We start from the raw sequence: 19,457 nt of genomic DNA on the forward strand, positions 1-19,457 counted from the left end.
GCAGCTCACAGCTGTTTATACTGCCACTTTCAGGGGATATAACACCCTTTTCTGGCCTCCCTGGGTACCAGGCATAAACAGGCAGACATACATGCAGGCAAAATATACATGTACATAAAATAAAAATAAAAATAAATCTTTTTTAAAAAATTAAACAAGGGCTGCCTTTGATCCCAGTACGCAGAGCAGAAGCAGAGGATCTAAGAGTTTTATGGTCTACATAACATGTTCCAGACCACCAGGGTTAAATAGTAAAATCGTGTCTCAAAACAAAAACAAATAACCAGGCATGGTTTCTCATCCATGTAATGCCAACATTAAAGAACTGAGGTAGGCAGGTCACTAAAGAACCCTAGACAAGCCTGGACAAAGTAGGGCTCTGTCTCAAAACATAAGCAAATAAAAAATTAAATAAGTAAAAGGGTTTTAGGGATATTAACTCAGTAATAAATTGCATCCCAAGTATGTGCGACACCTTAGGTTCAAGCCCAGAACTACAAAAATATAGTGAGATTGATTACACACACACACACACACACACACACACACACACACACACACACACACACACACTGGATAGTAGTAAATAAGTCTTTAGTGATTTCAGTGTTTTACCAGTCATATAGAATGACCAGCTACAAAATTAGACTAAAGGTAAACATTATCACAATACTAGATGAACAGTTTAAAAGAGCATTTGAAAATGGCTCATTTATTATTAGCAAGCAATGGGAAAAAAGGGAAAAACAAGTTTTCACAAAGCAGCCTACTAATTATATTAGGTTTCGTGAAATACTGGACATCATAGACACACAACAAAAATATGCTATCATCTGTAACAGGCATTTCCAAAACAGAGACTACAGGGTTGAGGATGTGGCTTGGCTGGTACAGTGCTAGCCTGGCATGCACAAGGCTCTAGGTAGATCCCTAGTATGACATAAACCAGATGTGGTGACTCACTAGGAATCCCAGCACTCGGGTGTAGGGGCCAGATTATACAGGCCGGGAGATAGCAAAGTAAAAGAGTATCCTTGGCAACACCAATTCTGAGGCCAGTCTGGGATACATAAGACCTTGTCTCAGAGAGAGGGAAACAATGCCCAGTGTGGTAGTGTATTGTATGCCTTTAACCCCAGTACTCAGAAGCAGGCATCTCTAGGATTCATGCCAGTCTGGACTCCTTAGTGAGCTCCAGGGCTAGCCAGAACTACATGGTGAGAGCCTGTCTCAAAAAACAAACAACACCTGAGTAATTATAATATACAGTATTTTTCCCATTCAATTACTGATTGAAAATGTACTTGAATATTCTTTTACAAAATCCCCAAACATCTCAAATTATCCCAACCATACAAAAAGAAAACAGATTAAAAATAGTATTAGGGGAGTTCATTACTTGTAACCACAAAATTAACTGTGGGGATCAGCATTTAAATCTCCTTACCCTTTGGCTTTTATTCATAAGATAATCTACAGTTCTTAAAATTTCCTCTCATATGATTCTGACACTCAAGGAAAATCTCAATCTTCCTTATCAGCCTCCCACCCCTTGGTGAATTAATGATACCAAGCATTAATACAACATCTTGCTGAATCTCTTTGGAATGGATCTTTTTTCCGTTATAAAACCCTGTGTCTTCATAAGTCTGGCATGTAAGATCTTAATTGCTCTGTCACAGCTTTCTCCTCTTCAGTCAGCAGAGTCAGCTAGAAAACAAATTACAAAATATTTATTTCAAAAAACGTCAGAGCTTGTTAAATGAGTTAAATTTTGCTTTGTATCACAAATGTTTTTGTAAGATTATATATATTTAATCATAAAACTTGGAAGGCAAGGGAAAACAATAGCTATTTGACTATTTATATACCGTGAATGACCTTTCAAAGAACTTGCAGTTAGGCTGTACAAACAAGATCAAGAAATCAAACAAATTGGCTGGAGGAATTGTTATGCAGTTAGGAGCAATGGCTGCTCTTCCAGAGGACCTAGGTTCAATTCTCAGCACCCACATGACAGCTTACAACTGTCTGTAGCTTCAGTTCCAAGGATCTGACACCCTCGCACAGACAAATATAAGTGTAAAAAACCAATACACATAAAATAAAAATAATTTTTTAAAAAAATAAATTAAACAAATTAAAGACTATTGTTTAACAGAACTAAATTAATGTTTGGATACTGTATTTGGGGGAAAAAAACTATGACATTTTTCCTAGAGAAATAAGCTTGTGCTAAATTTTGAAGACCTCATCTCAAAAACTATTTAAAAAGAAAAAAAGAAGCCAAGTGGTAGCAGCGGCAAAGACCTTTAATCCCAGCACTTGGGCGGTAGCGACAGGAGACTCTCTGAATTTGAGGCCTGCCTGGTCTACAGAGCAAATTCCAGGACAACCAGGGCTACACAGAGAAACTCTGTCTCAGGAGGAAAGAAAGAGAGAAAAGAAAAGAAAGCAAGTACTCTAATAGGTAATAAGAACAGATGATAAGGAAACAGAAATAACCATCCATTCAAAGCAGGTGGGAGCAAGAGCCAAAAAAGGTGGGGGGAATAAGCAATAAAGGATTTTCACAGAACACCAATAGGTTGGCTGAGAAAAGAGTTAAATGGGAAAATAACACAAGCTACGGCTCAAACCTCTGAAATAGTTACAAATCGGCCTAATTATACAGGTCATCTCTAGAGAGACTGCCAAATCTGGAGCATGGCAGAACTACAGAATCAGCTTCTCCATTGCAGCACCATCCTCTAAAACTTTCCACGGTGCTGGAAATAATCTGTAGGTGCACTGCTGGAGCAGGGATGAAGAACTGCATCTTCAGGTTCATGTAATCATGTTTAACTTTATACAGCCATATGTGGCTGTGGGATAGTCTCATTCTCCAAGATCTCAGAACCCCATTCCTTTCTTTAAAAAAAAAAAAAAGATTGATTTATTATGCATACAACATTCTGCCTCCATGTATGTATGCCTGCATGCCAGAAGAGGGTGCCAAATCTCATTACAGATGGTTGTGAGTTCGAGGCCAGCCTGGTCCAGATTCTAAAGCCACAGAGAAACCCTGCCTCAAAAAAAACCAAAAGAGAGGTAGAGAGGGATGTATATCTATGTGAATGTACACTATGTGTACAGGCCAAGAGAAGCAGAAGAGAGTCTCCAATCCCTTGAAACTGGCATTACAAACAACTATATGCAGCCACATGGTGCTGGGAACCCAACTCAGGTTCTCTGCAAGAGCAGCAAGTACTCTTAACTGCTGAACCATTTCTCCAATCCCTGTAGTACTTTTTCCCAAGAAATATTTATTTGAAGCATCTTTCAATGAAATATGATACACTCTTTAAAGCATTTCTTGGGGGCTGGAGAGATGGCTCAGAGGTTAAGAGCATTGCCTGCTCTTCCAAAGGTCCTGAGTTCAAATCCCAGCAACCACATGGTGGCTCCCAACCATCTGTAATAAGGTCTGGTGCCCTCTTCTGGCCTGCAGGCATACACATAGACAGAATATTGTATACATAATAAATAAATAAATATTTTTTTTAAAAAAGCATTTCTTATTGCCAATAATTATATTTTTGCTCTGGGTGTTTTGGTATTTTTTTTTGTTCGTTTTCAAAAATTAAAATAATCTCACTCTGCAGACCACACTGTCCTGGAATTCACATAAATCCTGCCTTGGTCTTCCAAGCACTGCACTTACAGGTATGATCACCATACTCAACTTGTTTAGGTACAAATGTCTCTCTCTAGTAACAATCTTTATAACTGACCACATTTAAGCCTCCATATCTTAGAAGTTCTATGAATGCCTTTTTCCCCACTTCCTTTTTTGTTCTTGGTTCCTAAGTATTGAGATGCTCAGTTTAAGTGTCCTTTTGAATACTGCTAAATCAAAGACATTGTGTTGCCTTTCCTAATGAAGTCACTGGAAAAGATTATAACAATACCTGAAGTTTTACTTTCTGCTGCATATAAACAAAATACCAGCTTCCTTAAACAGACTTTGTTGTTCTTCATGCTCACAAAAATAATGGGAAAGCCTTTTAGGATATTTTAGAGCATTTTAACAAATCTTTAGTTAAATGTAGCCTTTGACTTTATTCTCAAACACTTGTTCCCATTACTGGAGAAATAAATTTGAAAATTGAAATTCCTTTACAGATTCTATTCTACGTGACTTTGTTTTACAAAAGTGTCTTTCTGGTAATACTGAGGTTCAAACCCAGGGCCTTGCATAAGCCAAGTTATTAACCTACACCTAAGTTATGCTCACTGAGCTATACGCATGCCAACCACTGAGTTATACACACAGCTCTAGGTTGAGAGCTATTTTTGGCTATTCAACCCTCAATAACTGCCATTCTCTTTTCTTTCACATTTAAATAACAGACATGTTGACAATATAAGGATTTCATTAATCCACCGCCTTTAAACTTGAGTGTAAGTCTGAATAGCACATCTGTAATTTTACTGAACTTTAAAATCTCATTTTTAATAAATATCCCTTTTGGGGGGGGCTGGAGAAATGACTCAGAGGTTAAGAGCACTGGCTGCTCTTCCAGAGGTCCTGAGTTCAAGTCCCAGCAAGCACATGATGTCTCACAACCATATGTAATGAGATCTGGCACCCTCTTCTGGCCAGCAGACATAAATGCAGACAGAACACTGCATACAAGACAAACATTTCACAATTGTTTGCTACATGGTAGATAGCCTAAAAAAATTTTTTTAATTCCATTCATTTTTCTTATTTTTAATTATGTGTATAGTGTGTGGTAGCACAGAGCTACATACCGAGATCCTGTCTCAAAAGACAGAAATAAACAGATAAAGTTGTTAATTATGTTTATATAGATGTGTGTGTACATGTATCATACCCTAGGTCAAAGGAAATAACCCTTGCAACCGGAGTTAACACAAGGTTGTGAGCCTCTCATGGGTGCTGGGTGCTTTGGAAGAGCAGTATGTGCTCTTACCACTCTTAATTGCTCAGCCCCCTGCTCATCTCATTCTAAAGTGAAGGGTACAAGATGCATACCATCCCAAATGGCCAACATAACTCTGAAATACAGCTTCCTTTTTCAAGGCTCATAACCTGCTCTCTAATCATTTCTCCCACTTGCCATTATCTGTTCCAAAACTTAAAGTTCCCAGAGTTGTCTTTATGTGACATAATTATTGCTCATTTCAGATATTTTTACTTGTGGCTGAATGAAAGACTTAATAGGAGTTTAGTGAGAAATAATGGCACTATTTAGTATATCCAGCAAGATATTGTATTCTAAGGCATACAAAATATTAGTTTTCTTTGGTCACTCACTCCAATTTTTCTACAATTTCATGGTTCTGTAGGTAGATATGTTGATAAGGACATGTGAAGCCACATAGTTTCCAAGATTTATTTCCCAAGAAAATGAGTTCCTAGTGTCAAATTTTGGTCAAACTTAATGACGAAAGTGTGACGTGAATGGCAATAACAGGTTAAACTGTGGTTTAGTTGGTAGATACTTGCTTAGCACACATCAAGTTTAAGATCAGGCTAGAGATGTCTCAGTGGTTAAAAGCACTTGTTCCTCTTACAAAGAACCGAGGTTTGGTTCCCAGCACCCACGTTATGGCTCACAAACACAGGTAACTTTAATTCTGAAGAATCAAATGCTCTATTTGATTTCTATGGGCATCTGGTACATACATAGTACATAACTACATTTAAGCTACACTCGTACATATAAAAATAAATCTTTAAAAAATTCAAAAGAGAAGCCAGTACTAATAACACCCTAATTAAAACTGAAGATCTTAGCCAGGTGGTGGTGGCATAGGCCTTTAATCCCATCACTAAGGAAGCAGAGGAAGTTGGATCTCAGTGAGTTCGAGGCCAGCCTAACCTACCAAGCAAGTTCCAGGACAGCCAGGACTGTAACACAGAGAAACCCTGTCTTGAAAAACAAAAGACAAACAAACAAATTGAAGATCTTTTTTTTTTTGCTTGTTTTTTGTTTTTCGAGACAGGGTTTCTCTGTGGCTTTGGAGCCTGTCCTAGAACTAGCTCTGTAGACCAGGCTGGTCTCGAACTCACAGAGATCCACCTGCCTCTGCCTCCCGAGTGCTGGGATTAAAGGCATGCGCCACCATCGCCCAGCTCAAACTTAAGATCTTTATCTAATCTAATTCTATTCTTTGATCCCTTCTACAGACAATCTCTTCTATCTGAACCCCCAAATTTTCATTGATATTGCATGAAAATCCTATTAAATCACTCAGTTCTCAGTTCAAACTTTAAGCGCCTAGCACAGTAGCTGATGTTTTTAAATCACAACATATCTGAGGAGTCTTTACACATTAGTGACGTAAGTTCACAATTATAAGGATTCTTAAACCAAGTAAGGCCAGGCGTTGGTGGCGCACACCTTTAATCCCAACACTCAGGAGGCAGAGACAGGCAGATCTCTGAGTTTGAGGCCAGCCGGATCTGCAGAGTGAGTTCCAGGTCAGGCTCCAAAGATACAGAGAAACCCTGTCTCAAAATCAAAAAAAAAAAAAAAAAATAGTTTGGGGCTTGAGAGATGGCTCAGAGGTTAAGAGACTGGCTGCTTTCACAGAGGACCCAGGTTTAATTCCTAGCACCCACATGGCAGCTCACAACTCTCTGTAACCATCACACTAAAATCACGAAAAATAAAAAGCTAAATAAATATTTTTTTAAAAAAATCAAATAAGATGAAGATGAGGATGGAAGGAGAGGATGAAGAAGGTCCGAGCTAGTCAATCATACCTACTCCACTCCAGGAGATTTAAAAACCAAAAACAGAACAAAACAAAAAACCCAGCAGAATATAGCTCCATGGTAGAGTGCTTCCCAAGCATGAACAAGGCACTGACTTTGATCCCCCAACACACACACACTGGAAGGTGTAGAGCATGGTGGTGCATGCCTTTAATCCTATAATTTGGAAGGCAGAGACAGGTAGAGCTCTCTAAATTCAACATCAGCCTGGTCTACTGATCTACATACTGAGTCCCGGACCAGCCAAGGCTACAAACATCTGAAACAAATAAAACCAACAAAAAAGAAAGGTTGAGAAATCATCTGTATTTTTTACTTATTTCCCCGTTTTCTTTTTCAGACAGTGTCTTGCTATGTAGCCCCAACTGACCTGGAATTATGGCAGTCCTTCTGCTTCTGTTTTCCAAGACATGAGATTACAGGTGTACCATCAACATTTGATGTCTTACTAGATATGGGGCTTCCCTGGCCTTACTCCCCTCCTTCCATTTTTGAGATAGGATCTCATGAATAACAAACTGGCCTCCAACTCCCTTTGTAGACAAGGATGACCTCAAACTTCCAATCCTCCTGCTTCAAGTCCTGAGATAACACATGCCCACCATGCCCGGTTCATGCACTTCTGGGGACTGAACCTGAGGCCTCAATGCATGGTGGGTAAGTACTACACATCTCCAGCCCTTTCTGGGCTTTTTTGTTTGGTTGGTTTGATTTGTTTTGTTCTTTGGTTTGTTGTTGAGGCAGGCTCTTACTCTGTATCTCAGGTCGCCATTAAACAGTTTGCTGTTAGGTTTCTCTTTAAGAAAGGGTCTCACTGCCTAGCCCTGGAACTCACTATATAGATCAGATGAGCCTATAACTTTTGGGGGGGAAGAGGAGAGGATTTTTTGTTGTTGCTGCCGCCACCTCCCAAGTGCTGGGATTAGGTAACTGCCACTCTGTCTGACTTTGAATCAACTACTAGTTCCTGTTTGACCCAGGAAAATCCCAGTGTGGAGGCACATGTCTGTAAATCCAGCACTCAGGAGGCTGAGGCAGGAAGACTGCTTTGAGTCCAAGCCAGTGCTACACAATGAGACCATCCTGTGTCCAAAAACAAAAAGAGTTGCTTCATTTTATAAGTTGAGTAAATCTAACTTTTCTCTTCTGTCATGGTTACAAAACCCAAGACAGTACTTTTCACTAACTCAAAATGACATGACTTTGTTTTTTTAATCTTTTACAAAAAAGAAAAGCAATTACGTTTCAGGGAATCAAGAAAATATAATTTCTATCAATAGTTTAAACTGACTACTAAATTTTACGTCTCAATACGGTAGGAAGTAGAGTAAGCCATTGGTGACTAAAGTCCTGAGTGAATTGTGTTGTTGACAGTGTGTGCAGAAAATGTCCACCAGAGCTTTCTTGCTCTAGATATTTATGGCCTGAAAACTGCCCTCCTGGTGAAATGGCTCGTCCCTATTAGCTAAACCTGTCTCCTTGATCTAGCTATATACCATAAATTCTGTATGTAATAAACTCACTTCCTCGTTCAGCCATGTGCAATAACCCTGCCCCTGTTCAACTCTACATAAAAAACACAGAGCTTCTGGGATGCTAAGGCTTCTCTAAAGAGTACAGGCTACCAAATCCCAACATTTCTGTCTGTATCTCTCTGTCTTTGCTTCATTCCCACACCAACTCAATCACATCCAAGTATTCTGGAAGTTGTGCCTGGACATTGCACAACATACTGGGGTTTTAAATTTAAAACAATATTCACAACTAAAATTTCATAAATCCAATCTGTCAACTAAGGACATTACCTCCAGGTCTGTTTGCTTTTGTAGTTCTTGTACCATGGTCATTGTCTTGCTCAGAATAGCACAAATGCGGCTCTTGTTCTCTTTTTGCTCAACAGAAAGTGGCTTAAAACGTGCACACAAAGCTTGATATCGAGACTTTATTGCTGATAATTCCTTTAAAATTTCACCAGGATTTTTCTATATCAGAAAAATAAGGTTAATATGTTAAATGATGTAGTGGGAAAATTAAATTTATTTTTAGAAAGTAATATGTACAACACATTCTATCACATTTGTAGTTTGTAGTAGTTTGGTCACTACTACTTACTATACAACCCTGGTTGACCTAAAACCTGCTCTTTAGACCAGGCTGACCTGGAACTCAGAAATCCACCTGCTTCTGCCTCCGAGTGCTGGGGATTAAAGGTATGGACCACCATACCAAGTTACAGAGGGCCTCCCTTCCTTGTTTATATACACACACATATACACACACACACTTACACACAAAACCATAAGGAAATATTGTAAAATTTTTAAAGAAAATCTTGACAATGATAAATGAATGAATCAAGTGTGTGTGTATCTCTCTGTGTGTACAAGTACACACACATGACTGTGGACAAGTGGAGGTTGCAGAATGACTTTCAAGGGTAAATTCTCTCCTTCCACTATGAGTTCAGGGATTTGAACTGAGGTTGTTAGTCCTACTCGGAAAGCCCATAATCTGGATATCCGGAGGATGTTCATAAATGTGCGAAATAAGCCAATCACAAATGAACAAATACAGAATCTAGTAAAATTCATAAAGACTAAAAGTAGAATGGTAGTTTTGGGGTAATGAAGTTGGGTAGAAAGGATTATGGAAGGTTACTGTTTAATAAGTACAGTGTGTTAAATTTGGAAAGGTGAAAATTTGCTGAAATAGCTGGGTGATGATGGCACACACCTTTAATCCCAGCACTCAGGAGGCAGAGGCAGGCAGATCTATGTGAAGTCAAGGCCAGCCTGGTCTACAGAGTGAGTTCCAGGACAGACAGAGCTACACAAGGTAAACGTGCAACAGCATCTGAACGGTACACTTCAAAAGATTTGCCAGGTCAAGCACAGCGGCAGATGTCTGTAACCCCAGCAAATGGGAGATTGAAATAGAAAGATAAGACGTTCCAGAGTATCCTGGGTTACATAGCAGATTTGAGACCGCCTGGGCTTTAGAAGTTTAGGGCTAACTTAGACTATATACGGAAACTGTTTCAAAACTACCAAAAGGAACGCTTTAATAACTATTTTGAACATTTTGATGTTTTCTTCAAAATATCGAGTATGAGTTGCTTCTATGGCCAGAAATTTCACGCATAGGTACAGTCCCACAGAAATGAAAGTATGTGGCACCCCAGAACTTCTACATGAACGTTCACAGGGGCATTATTCACTGTAGCCTAAAAGCTGGGCTAGACTGCTACCTAACTAATGAGTGGATAAACAAATGGGATACAATAGATAATTTTAACAATAGAAAGGAATTAAGAACTGCTCATGCTACATGGATGAACCTTGAAAACATGTTAAGTGAAACATAAGACACCCACATACTTATACTTCCATCTTTGTAAAATGTTTAAGGTAACGTGTATGGGAAGAGAAAGTAAATTAATTGAGGCCATGAACTGGCAGGTGTGGGAACAGGGTAATGGGGAATGAGATTCTTTCTCATGATAAAGACGTTCAAAAAGTAGGGTAATGTAAACTGTAAACGTTAAGATCTAAAGCAGGGGCTGGTGATATGGCTCAGTAAGTAAAGTACTTACCCTGTAGGCCTGATGACTTGAATTCAGTCTGCACATATTACTAACTCATGGAGAACTGACTCCAAAAGTTGTCCTCTAACCTCCTCCTATGGGCCACACACGCATCACTATTATTGTTTTTGGAGTGGGGGACTTCCAGTTTCTCTGTTTAACAGCCCTATCTGTCCTGTAACTTGCATTGTACCCTAGGCGGGTCTTGAACTTACAGAAATCCATCTGTCTCTGTCTCTTGAGTGTTGGGATTAAAGGCATACACCACCACAGCCCAGCCTAGTAATAAAAATTTTTAAAAAATTATTGTGGGAAGAGCTACAGGAAGAAAATTCACAGAATTGTATACCTTACTGCATTTGTTTGTTCAAAGTTCAGGCTGGCCTTGAACTTGCAAAACCAATCTTTTGTTTGAGAGTCTTCTGTAGTTTAATTTTTGGTTTTAGTTTTGTTTGTTTGTTTTTTTTTTTTTTTTGACAGAATCTCATTATGTAGACCTAACTGCCCCAAACGCACATAAAGAAGTTAGCTAAAACTTTATAATGATGCTTTAGCCTGTCCCCCAATTACTGGCAATTATGGGTGAGCAGTATCATGCCCAGCCTAAAATAATTTAATGTTTTTTTTATTTAAATGTGCTATTTCCTGTCTACTGTCAAGTCCTGTCAACTCTACTATCAACAGACCATAGATGGAGATGTTTCATTTCCCATGAACATAGATACTTAAAGGCATGAGCTATGATACATAAACAGAGCTCTGCGTCGGTGGACATGCACCTGTAATTCCAGATACTCAGGGGCTGGGGCAGGGGATCTCACTTAAGCCCAGAAATGAAGACCAGCCTAAGCAATACAGTGAGACTCTCTCAAAATTAATAGTTTGTAATTTCTAAGCAATGTAACCTTCAATACTGTTCTGGATTGCTTTCTATTGCTGTAATAAAACATGGACCAAAACCATGTCTGGGAGGAAAGGGTTTATTTAGCATATTCATCCCAGTCAGTCCGTCCGAAAAGGAGGTCAAGGCAGGAACTCTGGAGCGAGACAGGATTGGAAGCAGAGGTAATGGAGGAATGCTGCTTCCTCACTTGCTTCCATCCCTAGTTCAGCCTGCTTTCTTATACAACCCAGGGACATCTGCCCAGGGAGGGCCCTGCTTACAGTGAGCTGGGCCATACCCATCAATTATTAAAAGAAGGAAATGCTCACAGACCCGCTTACAGGCCAGCCTGATAAAGGTATTTTTTTTCAATTGCCGTTCCCCCCAAATGACCATGGATTGTGTCAAGTTGAAAAGGGGACCAGTAAAAATAATTATATAACTTTATTCAAAAATCATTGTTCATATCTATAATAAAGCAAACTTAACAACATATCATCTTCCCCAGAGACTACCATGATTACTAACCCTTCTCCCTTCAGTTACAAACCACTATTCCAGAGGTAGAACTATTCTGTTTTGTCGCTTCAGAGGCTTCCTCCTGACTTTGAGTTCCTTAACTGTTTTTTAAAGTTAGCATATAAGACTGCAGTGGTGGTGCATGCCTTTAATCCCAGCACTTGGCAGGCAGAGGCAGGTGGATCTCTGTGAGTTCAAGGCCAGCCTGGTCTACAAAGTGAATTCCAGGACAGCCAGGGCTAAAAAAAGAAACCCTGTCTTGACAAACAAAAAGCAACAACAAAAAATGTTTACATACATGTCATTCTATAAACATATGTTCCTATTTCTCTTGGGAAAATAAGAAGTAGAATCACTTCAGTATACCAAGAGCAATCTTCCATCAAAACAAGATTTTGTGACTATACAAACCTAGCACTTAAAAGAAAAGCTTGGTGCTTAATAATTATTAGAACATATTACATTAGAGAAATTACCAGAAAATCTTTGTACAAAGCACTCATTAAAAAGAACTACCTAGCCAGGCATAGAGGTACATACCTTTAACGCCACCACTCGGGAGGCAGATGCAGGCAGGTATTTGTGACACTAAAGTCAGTCTGGTCTACATAGTGAGTTCTAGGACAGTCAGAGCTACTTAGTGAGTGAGACCCTGTCTTAAAAAAAAAAAAAAAAAAAAAAAGAATTTGCTCATTTCCCAATTACCTCTCCTGCTGAATCTGGGTGATTAGTCTTGATTTCATAATCCAGCCTATATTGAATGTAATCCAAATCAGAATCAGCTTTCTGGAACTAAAAATCAGCACACATATTATTTAGTTAACAAAAATGTAGTAGTAGGCATAATTATTCATTCTTGAATATTTTAATATAGGATACACTTTTAAACTTGTAGTATATAAAGCAAACAATATCCATAGTATTTATGCTCTATTAAAAACGTAAACCTAGGCCGGGCAATGGTGGTGCATGCCTTTAATCCCAGCACTCGGGAGTGACTTTGAGGCCAGTCTGGTCTACAGAGCTTGTTCCAGGACAGGCTCTAAAGCTCAAGAAACCCAGTTGCGGAGGGGGGGTGGGGATATTATAAAAACAAACAAAAACAAAAACTTAAACCTAGAGCTGCATTGAATGTTGAGACGATTTAGCACGTGAAGAGGCCTGCAGTCAAGCCTGATGATCCCATTTCAAGCCCAGGATCTACATGGTGGAGGGAAGGACATGTGCTTTTTCCTGTTGGTCTGAGACAGGGTTTAATGTAAACCAGGTATACAGAGGGTTGGCCACAGCAGAAAATGAGCTTAAAATCCTAATCCTCCAGTTTACCCTCTGGAGTGGCTGGGATTAGAGGAGACTTATGACCCTCCATTATTCTAGTTCAGGCAGTCTGGTCCCAGGGCCTCTTGTATGCTCCACCAAGCTACATCCATTTCAAACACCTACATGATGGAAGCAAAGGACTGTCATGCAAGTTTGACTAACACATGCTCCAGGGCATGTGCACCAATACACGTAAGATGTGTAATACAGGACCGTGTTCAATCTTTTTAGACAGCTGGAGAGATGAGTCAATGGTTAAGAGAGGTTACTACTCCTACAGAGGATCTAGGTTCCTTCAGTTCTCAGCATCTACATGGCTGCTCAGAGCCAGCTGTCACTCCAGTTTCAGAAGTTGCAGCACCCTCTTCTGGCTTTCACTGGCTCTTATATACATGTGGTGGACACAAACCCAAGCAAGCACACACATACACATAGAAATAGTTTAATAGTTTAAAATTTACAAAAAAAAAAAAAAACCCTTTTCAATTTATGTGTTTGTGTAAGTGTATTTGCCACGTGTGTGAAGTTAGTTCAGAGGACAGAAGAAAAGGTGTAGGAATCCCTGAGGTTGGAACTACAGATGATTGCATGGTGCCCAATATTGGTGCTAAAAAGCAAATTCTAGTCCCCTGGGAGAACAGGAAGCACCCTTGACCACTAAGCCATCTCTCTCACTCCCAAACGACAAATCTCCAAGGAACAAATTATTAGTGACCTTTGATTGAGAAAAAAATTAAGTGTTTGTGTCTGTGTGTTATGTGGATACACATATGTACATGCATGGATACCAGGAGACTTTAAGACAAGAAAGATATACAATTGCGCCAGGCAGTAGTGGTGCACGCCTTTACTCCTAGTACTCAGGAAGCAGAGGCAGGTGGATCTCTGTGAGTTCGAGGCCATCCTGGTCTACAAGAGCTAATTCCAGGACAGACTCCAAAGCTATAGAGAAACCCTGTATCAAAAAAAAAAAAAAAAAAAGATATATCAGTTGCAAATAAACACATGAAAAATATTCAAATATCATTAAGGCAACCATGAAAAATATTTTATCAAATTTTTCTCTTTTTTGTTTTTTTTTTTTTTTTTTTGTATTTTTTTGAGACAGGGTTTCTCATTATAGCCCTGATTATCCAACTAGCTGTGTAAACCAGGCTGGCCTCAAACCCAGAGATATACCTGCTCTGGCAAATGCCACCACTCCCCAGTTGATTTTAGCAATTTCTTACAAAATCAAACATATATTCACAATACCTAGTAATCCTACTTCTCAGTATTTACACAACAGAAATAAGAAATTATGTCCACACAAAAATACTCAATGCTTGCAACAATTTTATTCATAATAGGCAAAGCCTGGAAACCATCCAAGAAACAATTTGTCAGACTTTATACAATGGAATACTATTCAGCAATAAAAATAAGTCAATTATCAATGCATGCAACAAAGATAAAATAACAAAAGCAGTTACAGTAAGTGCAAAAGGCAAACATAAAAGACCAAATAATATATTAGCTCATTCATAAGAAATTTTAGAAAACTACTGTTTGAGAAAACTACAGATAGGCACAAAGGAACTTTTCAATATGATGGAAATATTTTATTTTAGCAGTGGAGCTAGTAACGTAATTATATACATTTGCCAAAACTCATTAAAGTGTACACTTAAAATTGAGTTTTACTTATGTAAAATATGCATTAAGCATTACCAAAAATGATGAGTTATATTTTATAATGACAATAATCAAGCATTTCTAAGTTTTAAAGATTTTATTATTGTGTGTATGTATCAATATGTGACAGCAGAGGCCAGAAAATGGCATGGAAGCCCCTGGAGCTGGAGTTATAAATGGCTGTAAGCTACTAGATGTGGGTCCTGGGAAGGGAACGCAGGTCCTTGTAGTGTTCTTACTGCTGAATCTCTCTAGTCCCCTTCCTGAGTTTTAAATCCAAGCATTTCCTATGTAATACCAAAATTAACACTAAGACTTAGCAAGTTACCATAGCAGGCAGACATGAAACTGTTCGTCACTTACAATCTAATGAGACCTAAGAGTTGCTATCCAAGTCTATTACAAAAAGAAGCAAATTACAAAGTACTATTTTTAGAAGCCATGACTTTACATATACATTAATTTTCAGTGAGATACAGCAATGCATTTTTAAAATTAAGGTTTTTCTTCTTCAAATGATGACTTTTTAAAAATATACATGGTCACAAAATTATAGTTTTCAGCACTGGAAGCTATAGGAAAATTTTCGCAATACTAAAGAAGTAAGACAAGAGCCACGAAAGGTGTGAGCTGCTTTCGGATGCTTTGACAATACTATTGCACTGCTAGCTGTAAAGTACAGTAGTGCAATAAAGTCAGAGCATTCGCCAGCAGTAGTGAGCAGGAAAGGAGTGTAAGCTCCAGTGTGCAAAGACCTTAAAGCTGAGTTGCCAGTTTTGGTCAGAAGACATCCAAAACCTAAAAACATTTATACCAAGGTTTATTTTTTGAAGAGCAAAAGACTTAAAACCCAAGTAATATTGGTTTCTGATAACCAACTTGGTAAGTAGCAGCATTCAAACATAAACACACACAGATGTAAAGGAATTTTATAAGATGTCCTGAGCCTTCAGTAATTAACATGGGCATCAGTAATACTTTAGGACTGATATCAACAAGATAAGTTATAATTACTATTGAGGCAAATGTATGAAAAAATATTTCTGTTCTCTGCTGGAAAGTAATGTTGCCTCACTCCTTTTCCAAAGCAATTGGTTACCTGCCATTGAAAGCAAGTCATTTGAGTAATTCAAAGAAAACAAATGCAAAGGACTGGAGAAAACAAATGCAAATGATTCGGTGATTAAGAGCACTTGTTATTGCACAGGTCCTGGGTTCGATTCCTAGCACCCACTTGGTGGCTCAAAATCATCTGCAACAGTTGCAAGAGATCCAATGCCCTCTTCTGATCTCCTTGGGCACCAGGCACACATGTGGTGCACAGACATACATACATGCATGCAAAACACTCATATTCATAAAATAAATCTTAAAAAAATAAGAAAACAAGAGGCTGGAGAGATGGCTCAGCAGTTAAGAGCACTGCCTGCTATTCCAAAGGTCCTGAGTTCAATTCCCAGCAACCACATGGTGGCTCACAACCATCTGAAATGGGTTCTGGTGCCCTCTTCTGGCCTGCAGGCATACACACAGACAGAATATTGTATATAAAATAAATAAATATTTAAAAAAAGAAAATAAATGACTATATACCTAATTTACCTCTATGGAATCTAATACACGTGCACACATACAACACAAATCTTGTGCCTCGAGAATTTATTGAGGGCTAATACAAAAAAAGAGAGATTATCAGGGAACTGATATATTCTTAACTGGACATTAACCCAACCCAACCTAATACTAGGCAAAAGTATTTTTAATATTTCAGTTTAACTCTTAAAATACCCTATGTAGTGAAGAAAAGCAAATCCATTCCCTTCAAACTTACAAATATCAAGAAAACAATGAGAGGGATAAAAAAAGTTTCCTCGAAAGTCAAATGTAAACCAAGAAACAGAACCCAAGTACCCAAGTATCATATTACACTACCTTTTGTGAACAATCCCTAGAGTATCACAAAGGGAGGGCAGGAGCACCACTCAATCAGCAGGCAAAGGGAAAATGTCAGGGACAAAGATTATTCTACAATGAGTTTATTCCACCATTAGTAATGTTGATTGATACAAAAATACATTCCCATTATTTTCATTGACCTTCCTTTAAATGGTCCAGTTCAGTTTCTTAGACAGATTAAACCTACTAAAAAATGTACTCAAAAGAGCTGGAACTTACCCTCAGATGCTGGGCCACAAAACTCTAATTTGGGAATATTTAACTCTGCTAACCAAGCACTAGGTTTTAAAGACAAGTGTTTAAACTTAATTTTCTAAATTAGATGTTAACACAGAAAAATACAGAGAAAACTTTTTTTCTTACAGAGATAGAGTAACTATCACCTTTACAATATTGTACACTCCTTTCACACACCCAAAGGCTCCTTAGCAAACCTTTTAAAGATGTTAAGACTTTTACATCACTTATCTTCAGCTTGGAAATGATAACTTCAACAGATACTTTTTTTTTTTCTTTTAGGAATTTGGTTCATTTGAAGATGAGATGTCTTTTGCTATTTAATCAATAAAAAGCTAAAGTTAATATTGAAAATCATGATAAAAAATTGAATGTGTTTTTTAAGCCCTTGATAAAGAAAAAAAGTAACTTGGAAAATTAAAATGCTACCATGAATATATTTCAGGAAATGTCACAAAAGGAAAAGCTGTGTGCCCTTCATTCTCTTCATAAAGAAATTTTAAAGCTACACCATAATTGATACAATATCTAAAAATGTTAAAGTTCAGCAATCTCATAACTTCCTAAAAATTTTTGCAGGATGTTTACTTGTGTTTTCCTTAAGATCACCTGCTCAATATTTTTTAAAAGTCTGAGTATTGATTGTACTGGAAAGGCTAAAGCTCCACCAACTAGACAATAACCTGTTGAAAAAAAAGAAATAGCCTCTAACAAGGCAAACTATCTCCACCTGCTCCAAAGGAAGGAATCCATAATGCGGGAGAGCACATGCCTATTGACAAACTCTAACCACAATATTAACATTCTGGGTGTGTGTTTAATACGTTAATAGCGCGTGCGCGCGACACACACACACACACACACACACACACACACACAAAACCCTTGAAGTCAAATATTCATTTCATTTATGAAGATTTGGAAAGCTGCAAAAAATCCTTCTCCCTGTTCCCCCTTCCCCACACTCTCTCCACAAAGAAAGTTTAAAATACAATATTAAAAGCAACAAAAGCCCTCAAATAAAACGTATGTGAAACACCTGAATTCATTAATGAAAGAGAAAAGAAACTGAGGCGTCACACTTTCTGGAGTGGGAATGGGGGAGGGGGGATGCTCATCTTCCAGAATCACCCTAAAGTCCTTTCCACGGCAGGAGTAACAGACTCAAGATATTCCTTGGAGAGTGTCACGGACACAACGGATACCTATGCTGAGGGAAAGACAGATTACGGGCGAAGAAAGAAGCATTTTACTTTTTAATATTAATGTTGTTATTTAAGGGGGGGGGGGGACTCAATGATTCCTTCACATTCTATATTTTTAAGGGAGCTATTCCAATCTGGGGGCAGGGGGGAAGTGACCAGGCAAAAGAAAGCTGAAAACAGAATAAGGGAACTAAGAAAAAAGGCGCGGCGACCAAGCGGCCAGGGCAGAGACAGGAGGGAGAGAATAAAGAGCCCGAGTCCTAGGGAAACCCTCCAAGAGACAACTAGAAGGCCCCGGAGCTGGGCGCCCAGTGCACGCCGGACACGCCAGCGGCCACCGAGGTCCTTCGTCCCGGGCGCTACTTGCACAGAGGAGAGGGGCAGCTGAAAGCAGCGGCCTGGCCTGGCGCGATGCCGCACGCGCTCCTGGAAGGAGCTCCAGGCTCGGTGCCCGCGGCTCGCTCCTCTCCCACGCCACCTCCGAGCCGCTCCGAGCCGGCTCGACGGGATCGCGGCGAAGTTTCTCGAGCGAGCCTAGCGTCCTCTTTCCGAGAGTTCCAGCTCGCCTGCGACGAGGTGCGCCGTGGAGCCCGAAATTCGGCGCCCCTGGACTCATGCCCCGCCTCATCCTCCATCCCCCTGCTCGGGAAACGTAAACGACCTCTCTCCTCCTCCCGGCTCCTAAAAAGACCATTCCGGTCACATTGGGGCACAGAGGTGGAAACCCGAGACGGTGTCTGTACCGGGCGCGGCCCCGGGAGCCGGTGGAGGTGAAGGCGAGGAGCCGGGAATTACAAAGGCCCACACCCTCAACATCTCCCGCCATTTCCCTCCCGAGTTCCCCGGATGTAACCCCTTCCCCCGCGGCGGTTAAGAGACCAAGGCGGCGGTGGCTCCCTTCGATGCAGGAGGAGGGAAGTCCATCCAGATTCCAGCCTCCACCACCCAGGGTTTCCGGCGCCTCCAAATGGCACCTCGCCTTCTAGGCCTTCGGTGGGGAAAACCAATTACCCAATCGGTTTCCTTCGCTCCCCACTCACCATCAGTTCCAGCTTATCGACCTCCGCCTCCATGTTGAATAGTTGACATTCCTGAGACCGCGGCGGCGCTTAAGCGGCAAGTCGTGCTAGCACGGAGGGTCTCTATTGGACAGCTGTCACTCAACGTCTCGCGCTCATTGGCTGGTCCGTTCCGCCGGCGCCCGCCCATTGGCGATTGGGTAACGCCCCTCCTTATGAAACACACTTTCCTGTTGGGCAAAGACACAAAACGCCGTAGGAGGATTGGCTG

The 19,457-nt window shown here is 39.8% G+C and overlaps 1 protein-coding gene across 1 annotated transcript; it reads right to left on the reverse strand.

The window, feature by feature from the left end:
- Positions 1-679: 679 nt before the first annotated feature.
- Ska2 (spindle and kinetochore associated complex subunit 2) lies at positions 680-19,318 on the reverse strand. The gene is made up of 4 exons (XM_050119579.1): positions 19,208-19,318; positions 12,481-12,567; positions 8,596-8,772; positions 680-1,710 (listed from the first exon to the last, which is right to left on the reverse strand). Exons 1-4 carry the CDS (start codon positions 19,238-19,240, stop codon positions 1,642-1,644), a joined length of 366 nt encoding a protein of 121 aa, XP_049975536.1. The 5' UTR covers positions 19,241-19,318; the 3' UTR covers positions 680-1,641.
- Between the last annotated feature and the right edge of the window lie 139 nt (positions 19,319-19,457).

Source organism: Alexandromys fortis, unplaced genomic scaffold (assembly GCF_014885135.2).
Source record: "Alexandromys fortis isolate MF-2015 unplaced genomic scaffold, M_Fortis_MF-2015_v1.1 scaffold_173, whole genome shotgun sequence".
Lineage (NCBI taxonomy): Eukaryota > Metazoa > Chordata > Mammalia > Rodentia > Cricetidae > Alexandromys > Alexandromys fortis.

What these genes read in the sequence shown, in the direction of transcription:
- Ska2 (XM_050119579.1), bottom strand. Translation starts at nt 19,240, where the DNA reads ATGGAGGCGGAGGTCGATAAGCTGGAACTGATG. An exon ending in TCGATAAGCTGGAACTGATG is followed by an intron (nt 12,568 to 19,207) that starts GTGAGTGGGGAG and finishes GCTGATTTTTAG; the next exon opens with TTCCAGAAAGCTGATTCTGA. An exon ending in ACCCAGATTCAGCAGGAGAG is followed by an intron (nt 8,773 to 12,480) that starts GTAATTGGGAAA and finishes TTTCTGATATAG; the next exon opens with AAAAATCCTGGTGAAATTTT.